Below are 12,215 nucleotides of genomic sequence, written 5' to 3'. Positions count from 1 at the left end.
GCCGGGCGGGTCAGAGACTCCGCTGGAGGCCGCCCCCTGCCTGCTCCCCGCCCGGAGACTCGCCTCCCCGCCCCGCCCCGCCCCAATGGGGTGAGCGAGCCCCCCGCCGCTCACCTGGGCGATGCCCGCGCCCATCAGGCCGCCCCCGATCACGGCCACATGCTTCACGATCAGCTTCTTGGCGGCGGCGGTGGCGGAGGCGGAGGACGCGGAGCGCACGAAGTGTCGCGTGGCGAAGGCCATGGCGAGCCCGGCGCGCAGCGGACAACGGCAGGCACGAGCGCAGCAAACCGCGTCGCGAGCTGGGTGGGTGTGAGCGGCCGCAGGCGGCGCGAGCGCAGAGCCCAGAGCGGCGGGGCGGGTGGCGTCACGGGAGGGGCGGGGCCTCGCGGCACTGGCGGCCTCTGCGTGCGCCCATCCCCAGGCGCCGCCCACGAGTCCTGCGGGCTCGGAGGCGGGGCCGAGTCCTCGGCGCGTTGCGCCCCCACCAGCTGCCCCCGCGGGCAGGCGGCACCAAGGCCAGGAGTCGCCCCTGCCTAAGCAGAGGGCGGCCCGCCCCTCTGGCCCCCAGCAGGGCAAGAGCCAACGGTGCCACGCCCTGGGCCAGATAAGAGGCAGAGTGCCCGTCTTCATGGGCAAGGCCCCCCCCCACCAGCCCTTGGCAGGCCCATGGGTATCCTCTCCCCACTCCCCCGCAACTTGGGCAAGAGCAACCCCACCCACCCCCATGGCCCTCTCAAGGCACGAGCTGCAGGAACACGATTTAAGAAGAAAACAAAAATATTTGGCATTTTGCATATGTGGAGGGCGAAGCAATACTGATACATTCCCTTATAGCCAGCTTTTTCCATTATTGAGAAATCTTTTTTTCCCAGCAACTGTCCTGCCCTGGGACCATTCTAAAAGACTTCAGCTCAGCCTCAGTGCTGGCACAAGCATACTCAACTCTACTGGCTTATACCAGTGATTAAATGGACTTCAATGTAAAGGGGAGTCTCACTTCTCCTTTTCTAATCTACTGCAGGACATCCTGAGCAAGCACCAACTGCAGTATTGCCACCACACGTATTAATTAAAATCAAAACTTAGTAGATTTTGTGTTCTTTTATTTGCTTTCAAGTGCTTGCTTCAGCAGCTTATTATTTTGGGGAAATTCTACAGCCTGTGCTATAAAGAAGGCAGACTAGATAATCCGTTCTGGTTTTAGAATCTATGAAGTGTTTGAGACTTTTGGGTTATGCTTGGGTCACATTTTCAGAGTATTCTTCACAACCATATGGCTGTAATTTTTTTTTTTTAAGTTTATAATCTCATAAATGTAGGTGCTGGACTTTTAAGAAAAACACCTAACAATGAGAGAGTCTCTATAAAATTCCCCCAGCTGGCAACACACTGTGACAAATTTTATCTGAGCAATTCACCAAATTAAATTGGTTACTCAGGACAAATTAAGTGTACTCAAATATCTTTGGCATTTTGTGCTAAAAGATCACCGCAACAAAAGCTGGTTTTGAGATACAGATGACATGCTTAGTTCCTTCCTGACTGAAGAATATTCAGGAATATTCATAGCCAATTACAGCAAGAAAAAAGCTTCACCCAAACAGAAATTTTGACAGTTACTATTGCTCAGTATGCATAAGTACAAGCTGAACGCTTGCATTGAGCTCATTCTAGCATTGCCCGAGGGAGACTTTAGCAAACACTCAAATCCTACTCACATACTAAGCAGAGCTCCCTAGCCAGGGCTCTCAGCAGCACAAGTAAAAGAAGATCTGGTTCTCTTTAGCCAGTTGGACCCCACTGTATTTTGTATGAAAGATGTGAGGAACGGACATCTCTCCTACTGGGTTTATCAGGAGAAACAGAACTGCTCTTACCCTTACCTGATGCAGGTCTTGGTAATCTCTCCTCTTACAGCATCTCCAAAATGCTATTGTTGAAGTCTTCCTCTGCTGCTGCTGCTGCAACATTCCATCACTAGCTTTCTTCTACTCTTCCATTTTAAATTAAAATAATCCTGTCATCATCAAGTAATGGTGAAGTTTTCAGGCAACTTTGCCAGCCTACATGACATTAATTAAAGCTATCTTCTATATTTATATTGTTAGCTCTTTGAGGCAGTGACCATCTTTTCATTGTTTGTACAGTGTCTAGTACAAGATGGTCCTAGTCTATGCCTAGGGCTTCTAGGTGCTACAGAAATACAAACAATAATATAGAATGATTGTTTTTGGTACAGACAAGGTTCCAGCTGTTGGTGCTATTAAAGTGACACTCCCAGTTGCCATGTTCCCTACAGTTCCTAAAACAGTAACAGTAATGATCTTTAATATTTTTGCCATGTTAAATGGGTCATGTGTCACACAGTTCAGATATCATTCAAGCCAAGCAGACTGACATTCCTTTTTCAAGTAAGCAATATAGCTCACTGACATTTAAGTTACTTTAATCTACTGTGCCAGGGTGTGACCCTGTTCAGTTGGTAACTTCCTGAGAGCAAACAAACTTAGTTATATTTTTACAAAAGCCCTGTCTACACTATGGGTACTATAGCAGCATAGCTTTGTTGGCATACCTATGCTGGCACATCCCTCTAGTGTAGACGCAGCCTACAGTGATAGAAAAGGTTTTTCCATCATTTTACCAACACTACCTCCCTGAACAATGGTGGCTAGATTGACAGAAGCATTCTTCCACAGACCTAGCTGCATCCTATTGATAGATTGTATAGTTAATTGCTTAACCACACATTGGTTTGTTATTTCGTTATGAAATATATAATCAAGAGCCTAAATAACCAGTGTTGGATTTATTAATATGGTACAGGAAAGGTTCTATACCCTATTGGTCTCCGAGAAGCCATCACATGCAGCGATGTTACATTCACCTTACACAGGTGTGCTCCACAAGTTACACATTTCAGCTGCTATTATTTATATGCTTTTAAAAATTACCTTTCCTTACCTGTCACTAAAATCCAACCCATCACTTTATTCCAGTTCCCTAACTTGTTCGGTTCCTTCCTTATCTCTGTTTTGTATCTTGATTTTGACAAGTTTCCTATCTGTTTGTGCCAAATGCTTACTTCAGCAAATGCAAGGTTAAAGTTATGGGATACTTACTATAAATGAACAGGATCATGGTGTAGGCCAGTTTAGACTATATCACTGTTATATTTGTGCTTAATGTTATTGGCGCTTAATACATACGATAATATATATATTTATATGCTGGCTGGCATATATTAGTCAATTGTCTACACAGGGGGTTAGAGCAGCAGAACTATGGCACTAAGAGGAGCGAATTTTTGGCAGGCCTGAGCACCATAGATATACTGACCTAAATTTTAAGTACGGACCATGCCTAATTCTATTATATTTAAAACCTGTGTATGTAAAACCCCACAATTTTGTAGTACTGATAGTAAATCAAAGTGCAGGAGGTCAGACTAGATGATCATATTGGTCCCTTCTGACCTCAAAGTCTATAAATTAGTGTTGTGACATCCTGCACCCCCATATTCACCCTCACAGCATAATTGTGTTTTATCTAATGCAAAGTATGTCACATTTGATGTCTTTGGAATGCTCATGATGTACTGATCATTATTGTTATAGTAGCATGTTGGTTGCAATTTCACGGGTATAGCTATGAGGCTGCACTATGTAATATTCCCAAAGATGTGTCCTCATGGCTTGAAACATGTCCAGCCAAAACTCCCCAGGAGCAGAGGAGCAGTTCACATCTCATCAAAGCATGAATAGGACAAACCCAGCTCAGCCTTCTAGCAACAAAGGACTGACCTGGGAATCAAGGAAGGATCAGTTGGACTCTCATTTGAGTCACCTGTCTTCCCTAGTTTGGAACCATGAGGACATAATGCTCAGTGAGTCGGGACATGGATGAGTCCATATAAAAACATTGCTTGTCACCTGACCATGAGGAGGGCAGCAGGAGAAGGAATATTATAAAAAGGGGAGATATTCACCATGCTCTGTCTCTTCCACCTCCATCTATTACCACCACCAAGCAATGGAAGTTCTGAGCAGAGGAGAGAGCCTGGCTGAAGGGAAACCAGCCAGCCTGTGGTGAGAATCAGATAAGTTTGTTGGGTTGCTGAAAGTGTTAAACTTAGCTTAGAACACATTTTGCTTTTATTTCTTTGACTTATAATCACTTAAAATCCTTCAGTAGTTAATAAATTTGTCTGTTTGCTCTACCTAAAGCAGTGTGCTTGGTTTGAAGTGTCTGAGACTTCACTAGGAGCAACAAGGCTGATGCATATCAATTACTTTGTTAAACTGACAATTTTATATGAGCTTACATTGTTAAGTGGGCGTAACTGAACACTGTAAGAATGAGAGTCCTAAGGTTGTATCTGGGACTGGGGGTATTGCTAGTGTCATTCTGTGGTATAATCCAAGGAGTGGCTGGCTAAAAGCACTCGCTCACTTAGTTGGGAGCTACTTACAGGCTGGAGGTTGTACATGAACAGCCCAGGAGTGAGGGGTTCTCAAAGCACAGCAGAGAAAGATGGGCTCCAGGAGTGGGGGATTGGGATGACAAAGCAATTCACCAGTTCAGATTGCACAGGGGAACATCACAAATATTATAGCATCTTTTCCTTAATAATCCCAATGCTAACAGCAGCTAAAAATCCCTAGGACTACAGAGGAGAGCAAGTCCAGTATTGCCAACCCCAAATGTTCAAAAATCATGAGATTATGTAAAAATAGATTTGGTGTTTTTAATTTGTCTTCTGTTTTTTGAGCCTTTAGGGTGCACTGGGATTACATTTTGGTGTTTTCTCCACAGCCACAAAGGTTGGAAACTTACTTTTTCTTTAAGAATGAAAGTTGGAATCATCACATATACACTTGACTCCAGGAGCTGGTGCTTAAAGGAAATCAATAATCATCATGAGACTCATGACAAAATATCATGAGTTGGCAACACTTTATGAAGATAAATTGCAGATACTTACACTAGTTGTTGCTTCTGTAGGCTGAACTCATTACACATGCCAGGGGTTTTTTGCATCCCTCCATTCCACCGCACAAGCTCCCTCTGTGCTACTATATCATCCTGTTCTATTTCAAAGACTCTGCAACTCTCCCCACCCCCACTCATGCCAGAGTCCCCCATTCTCTCTCTCTCTCTCACTATGCCAGGGGCTCTACTTGCACCTCATTCCCTCCCTATTTCCTCCCCCACTACATACCTCATTTCCCATTTCCTCATTCTTCCTCTTTCAAGGTGTCATAATTTTTAAACTGTTGGAAGGATGGGCAGTACGAAGATGAGAGGGATGTTTATGCTTATGTGTGTTAATGCCTACCATCAAACAACAATTACAGAAGTGGTTCAAGCTGATAGCTCTGCTAACCAGATGTCAAGGGCTCTACTTCCCTTTTAAATAGCTTTAGAAAAGACTATTAAAAATTAAAATTACAGTGAAGTGAATTCTCAGGTTATATAAATGTAGGCACCATTTTTTGCATTCAGCAATAGTCAGTTACACAGAGGGCACATTCAAGACTTATCTCTTGCAAAAACATTTTAGGACAATATTGCACAATCCAGTTCTCCTCCCATCTTACTTATGTTACCAATTTACCTTTGCTCCATAGCAGAAGGGTAAAATTTAAACAAACGAGCAATTTACTTCCTCTGGGTCACGCAGTTTCTAATCTCTTGCAGGAGCTTGTAGCAGATTTAATTTTATTTGCCAGGGATGAGAAGCCTTTGTGTCAGCTGCAGCAACAACTCATTTTCTGACAAACATGATAACAGTAACCACCATTAGTGTATGTACAGCAGCATGTCACAGCATACAGCAGTTGATTCTATGTACGATCAGAAACTACAACTCTTGAGAAACTACTTGTAAAATAAGAGTTTTCAAAAAGTAATATGACATTTTACATACCTAATTTATCTGCAGGTTACTTGTTTTAAAGGCAGACTGCAGCAAGAGCACATGACAATTTATGTGCAAATCCATATAAGCAATACATAGCTCCCGACTCCTATTATTTTACGTGTGGTTTCTTTGGATTCTGCCAAAATTATAAAGTACTTCCTACACTTATCCTCTTAAGTAGAGTAGAGGAGTTTGTATAAATAATCAGTTGCATAGCCTGCATTACCATAGTGTGTGGGTAGGCATTTAACAGAAGTCAGATAAAAAATTATCAGCATTTTATTGTAGCTTTGCAACTGAAGATTTCTAGAATAAGGACTTAAAGACAAATTCCAGCTGAGCAGAAACCTCTTCACCTCGACCTGCTCCAAGGCAATTTCTTTTGTATGGCAAGAGAGGTGATTAGCAACATACAGATAGCCAAGCCCAGACTGGTGAACCAATGGGTAGCATCAGAAGTGGTTTGGTACAAGCCCAAGATACCACTGGCAAATGACTGAAATGGGCACTGACTCTCAGTGTGGTCCCCAGTTTGCAATTGGGTTTCAGACCCATTACGCATAGTCTCTCAACTTCCAGAAATGAGCCATTTGACAGCATCTGTCATGTGATGTTCTCAAACAGTTCAACAAGGACCATTGTTTCTGAGGTAACTGAAACCTGGCAGTTCTTTTCTAGCGTCGGCAATCAGGTATTTGAGACATTATCCAAAATTTTTTCCACTGTGCCTCAGGATTAAGTGAGGACAATTTAAGAGGTTTACCCAATCCCAAAAAGGATTGAGAGATTTCAGACATGTCTTTAGAAGGTTCTAGAGGTCCTCATGAACTAGTAAGTTCAGGTTGGCCATGGTTCACTTGGGCATTTATTATATTATTTAACATCAGTATGTCAAAATCATAATAATTCATATGAGATATGCCGTATCAGGTACTGTTAGAAAGCCTATAATGTGCTAAGTGAGATGATGATGTTTATGTTCATGTGTTATATGTGTAATGGAAATTATAGATGTGGCTGATATATCTGTATTTCAAATTGTGCTGTGCCTGGGTGACACCCCAGACAGGATGGCTGCAGCACAAGCGCCTGCTTAATGGCCCATTAAGGAAACTCACAGGTACGATGGGCCGGGGGAGAAGCCAGGGATATACCTGATGTGTCACCCGTCACTCATGTGACCCTGGACTCCATCTTCTTCCTGTAAATTTCCACAAGCAGCATGGCAAAGACCAAAGGACATAAAAGGCAGCTGCACGACCTCCATTTTATCTTCAGTCTACCTCTGGATAAACTCATCTACAACTGAACTGAAGCTGTGAAACAAAGGACTGAGACCCATCCAGGTACTGGATGTATACCAGAGGGACTATACAAGTCTGCAAACTCCACAATTCTATTAGAAACCTGATATATATGGACTTTCAAATCAATTGTATGTGTCTGATTGCTTTAATTCTTTAACATTTCTCTTATAGTTTGTTTCTTTCTTTTAATAATAAACCTTTAGTTTTAGTTACTAAAGGATTGCCTGGCAGCGTGGTATTTTGGGTAAAATCTAAGCTTATATTGATCTGGTACCGTGGCTGACCCTTTGGGGTCAGGAGAAATCTTTCTGGTAAAGAGTATAGAGTTTTAAATAACTGATCTCTTTACTGGACCTAGTGGCTGATTAGGAGCCAGAGACTAATGCAGTAAAGGGGGCTGTGGATATTTTTTTTTTTTGGCTTCTTGATAACCAGTGTGGGGAATCAGAAGCACTATTTGTGGCTGGTTGGGAAGTCTGACTTCAGTGTCACCCACCAGTGTTGGGAGAATCTGCTCTCTTTTTACAGTCTGCCTGATCTTGGCATTTTCAAGTGGCTATCGTAGGCACGGACAGGTCACAGCAACCATTGAACAGGTGCTGATTTTCATGTTTGTTATAATGCTCATTGCAGCTTTAAGCTGCACATCCAGACAGAGATGCAATATGCAGCAATTAAGAATGCATGCTAGAGGCAGTGTTCAACGTGTGTGCATACACTGGCATTCCATGTCGTGTATGCAAGTTTTTGAACAGGCTGGTCCTTGCTTTTACCTTTTTTGCATGTCTTCACATGAGTTTTAAAAGTCAAGCTTCTGTCCAAAGCTGCATCCAAGTACTTTGGATAGGGCTCATTTCAGATTTGTTGATCGCTCAAGGTCACACTAAGCAGTTCCTTGGCAGTTTTGTTGTTTAGAAGTAAGTCAGTTATCAAGGTTTTTGGAGGAGGCATTGGGGCAGAGCTTCCAGCATTGAAAGTATTTTGCCATTATCTGGAAATTGGGGGACAGGATGTTGCTGACGACGGTGAGGCCTTTTGCCTTGTACCACACAGAGCGATATCATCAGCATAAGTGAACTTACACGAAATTGTGTAAAATGAGTCACTAATACAGATCTTGAATGATGAAGGAGCCCTCAGGGATCCTTGATGTAAATCATTAAGGGCGCATGCTTTGCTGATTTGCCCTTTCAAAAGGGATGCAATATTTAGTTGCTCAACATTGTGGCGAGGACTCACACAGAGCTATGGTATTTGATGACCCTTGATACCTTGAGCTATACCCCATCTCTTCATACCATGTTATAGGCATTGGACAAATCTACCAGCTCTGTCTGCGTTTTAAATTCTTCTGGAAACCAACCAACCTCAATGTAACTAGTAACGGCAAGAACCTGGTCATAGTAACTTTGTCCCGGTTTGAAACTGGCCTGTTCCTTTGGAAAGATGGCCTCAAAGATAGGGGTGAGATGGACCAGTAAAACTCTTTCCATTAACTTGTGAGATGTGGAGAGTAGCAACATTGGGCAATAACTGGCAGCATGATTTGGTGGTTTCTCATGTTTGAGAAGGCTAATGACTGTTGCCTCATGTCAGCCTTTTGGAATCTTCCTTGTTTAATGTATATGGCAGTGACTATATCTGCCAACCATACCTGTCCCTTTCACCACACAGTCTTAAGGAAATCAAATGCCATCCTTCCCAGCAGCCTTTCCACTTGGAGCAGCCATGAGGGCCTTGTTTATTTCTTCTGCAGCATATGGCAGCAGTGAAGTGGCAGGACTTTGTCAGACATTTAGAAAGAGCTCTTTCCTCAACCTTCTGTCTAGACAGCTTGTCAGTTTTGATCTTTGAGTTACGGAGGTGGTGTGAGGAAACAGCATTGGCTGTCATTTTCAGTTGACGGTTTTTCACCAACTCAGCAGCTCCAAGCTTACAGAGCAATGCCCAGGCTTTGTGACTGAAATGAGTGAAGTCAAGCCCCTCCACTGTCTCATTCAGAATTCAATGACTACTCCTGCTTTTTTGGTGTCTGGATCCCCACTCTTCTCATATTCTTTGAAGAGTGCTTCATCTCCGGCTGCGAGCAAGAAATATAGACCTTGCAATAGTTGTGTGGAATGTATTTCATAACAAGGTAAACAAAACGATCAGTTTTCTGTGTTCGGTTTGATATGGTGTATCCAGTCTTCAACTTCTGCAGTATATGCAACCCAGTTTGCTTTGTGGAAATTCCTGCATGGTTTTGGTGTTGATTCAATCAGTGGAACTCCAAAGCCAACATGCAGAATAATGTGCCAATGTTGGCTGCAAGGAAATTTCTAAGAGCTGTTTGTGAAGCTTGCAAAGGAACACTGCAATTATCTTTAATCAGAAAACATATGTCCAGATTGCGTTTAGTATTCCATCTGGCCAAGTGAAAAGTCAATAGTTTTAGGGGTCAAAAAGAAGATGGATATTTGCAAACAAGGCCCAGTCTATGAGTTGCTCACCAGCTGCATCATTTCTTCTGTAATCCCATTGTGAGTGGTGGGTATTGAAGTCACCAAGTTACACAGCTTGGTGGGAAAAGGACTGAGACATCTTTAAGACCGTGCCTAATGTACTTTGTGTTGTTCATGGTCGCAATGAACTCATAGACATGAATTTTATATCTTATAATTTGCTCATAATCTACAGCGTGAGTGACATTGTTGCTCTTCAAAAAAATGTCATTCTCCTTAAGAACTCTTGAAAGATAGTCATGCTTGGCACATGACAGACGTTCTAGAAGTAAGTTGGTACACACATATAGCTTGTCCTACAGTTCTTCAATGCTGTCCCTGACAAGGACTCAAAGATGTCCCATTGCTAAATCATACCAGGAGAACAACAAATTGATGTCTGGTAGTCTTTTGATGACATTTGTTGTGTTAATAAACAACATGTAATGGGAGCACCACGTTAAGATTTTTGTCTTGCAGGAGATGAAAGCAAGACAAAGAAATGTTTATTACCCCAAAGCAGTCAATTTTCGGCAAAATTAAATATATTAATAATACTCTTAGTATTGGTCCCAACTCAACTCTTTGTTATCCTATAAGGGTTTTAGAATGCTTGCTTGAAAAGAGAGATTACAAATAGCTCATTAAATTAGTTTGTTCATTTCTTCTTCTATAATCATATTGTATATACGTTTTTTCCAATTCTTCCTAATACCCAGTCTAACCTACAAAGCCAGGTGCCAAGGGTTGGTTCTCTTAAACAGCAGTTTTTCTCACATAAACATGGTGAGCTATTACACCAACCTGATCTTTCGTTCAGCAATACAGTGGCACTGTATTAACCAGCAAAGCAAATGAAAATGCTTCATTTTAACACAAAGAGGCTGGTTGGCAGCTTTAAAAAGGGACATTAGCAAAGACCACAAATTTAAGAGTGCTATAAAAAAAACAAATTATTTAAATCTTAAGAGCTTAATTTACTTTTCACCATTTATATTTACTTTTTGCATTTCACTCAGCTTTGACAAATAAAATAGATTAGTCAACTCCACTTTTCCATCCACTCAATTTCACATTCCAGTAATGAGACTTCAGCACTCGGTGTGTGTGTGTGTGTGTGTGTGTGTGTGTGTGTGTGTGTGTGTGTGTGTGTGTGTGTGTGTGTGTGTGTGTGTGTGTGTGTGTGTGTGTGTGTGTGTGTGTGTGTGTGTGTGTGTGTGTGTGTGTGTGTGTGTGTGTGTGTGTGTAGCAAATACATTCAACATCCCTAGATGCGGGGGAAAAAACTTTACTAAAAAAGAATAGATGTGAACATGTCTTTTGATACCAAGTTTTTTAAATTTCTGAGAACACTAATTACTTCAAGGTTAACTGTTGACTGCCCCAAATAAGTGTAAGACTTGGACATTTGAGCATAGCTAATTTGAGCATTACTTTTACGAAACAAAAAAAAGGAAAGCTCATGAAGAGCAGCAACACATTGAGATGCTTCTGTAAAAGCTTCATTAGCAAATAGCACACAGCACTGAAAACTGCCTGTGTCTGAGAGGGACAAGACAAATCTGTTTTTCTAATGTCACGTGATTGGTGATGGTTCTCTTTTCAATATTCTTATCTTATTCCACTTGGGGTATAGTGAAAAGAAAGATCTTAGACCCATGCATTAGGTTTCCCTGATTCCTATACACCAGTGCACTTCAAGTACTTTAAGACAGCATGCTTGACTATTTGTGCTGTGCTGCATGCAGTTAGTCTCATAAAACAGGTCTTGACTGTCCCTCATTACAAGGTCAGTCCTCATTGTAGACTCTGAGATGGAAGATTTGGATTTTGAGCACTCTTTTCACTTTCACGGTTTGAGGTTTGTTGGGTGTGGAACTTTAATTTGGCCTATGAGAGTAGGTCTACACCGCCCGTGGCAGCAAGCTTCTGAGCTCAGGTCGACAGACTTGGGTCCATACTACCATGCTAAAAATAGCTGTGTAGCTATTTTTAATACAGTAGCATGAGCCTGAGTCTCTCGACCTGGCTGGAAGCTAGCTTCCACTGGCTGTGTGGACATACCTATAGACAGCATGAGATAGGGCTCTCCTTGGAATCCGAACCTGAATGTCCATGAAGTCCCAGGACTCAGGAGTGTTCTGATCCAGGACTCAGTGAGGCATATCCCTCGTTACAGAAAGCATCCTCTAGTCCAGTGATACTCCGACTTCGGTGGTTCAGGAGCCAAATTAGCAATCAACATTACCCAAAAGAGCCACAGTCGTGTGAATTCTTGGTTTCATCTACTATAGAACTATATATTCATATTTAAACAGTATGACAGGAACAGATTAAAGAGCCACTTGCGGCTTGCGAGCCTCAGTCTGAATATCATCGCTCTTGTCATTTCTAACATTATTCAGCAACATAGTATTCAGTCCACATGTTTCTTTATACAAAGATACAGAACCCTTAATGTAATTTAATGCTTCCTCTAGTATTAGTTGATCACATCCT

At 42.3% G+C, this 12,215-nt stretch overlaps 1 protein-coding gene across 2 annotated transcripts in view; it reads right to left on the bottom strand.

The window, feature by feature from the left end:
- The window catches only part of HADH (hydroxyacyl-CoA dehydrogenase), a 33,245-nt gene extending 32,938 nt beyond the window's left edge, over positions 1-307 (bottom strand). For both annotated transcript variants that reach the window (XM_067568186.1, XM_067568187.1), the window contains exon 1: positions 115-307. In XM_067568186.1, the coding sequence (XP_067424287.1) occupies positions 115-243 (129 nt within the window). In that variant the 5' untranslated portion in view covers positions 244-307. The remainder of the gene's footprint in view (positions 1-114) is intronic.
- Positions 308-12,215: the final 11,908 nt, after the last annotated feature.

Source organism: Emydura macquarii, unplaced genomic scaffold (assembly GCF_026122565.2).
Source record: "Emydura macquarii macquarii isolate MOO-44397 ecotype Brisbane River unplaced genomic scaffold, CSIRO-AGI_Emac_v2 contig_2863, whole genome shotgun sequence".
Lineage (NCBI taxonomy): Eukaryota > Metazoa > Chordata > Testudines > Chelidae > Emydura > Emydura macquarii.
Note: the sequence above shows the minus strand (reverse complement) of the source record. Positions and strands in the feature narration are given on the sequence as shown.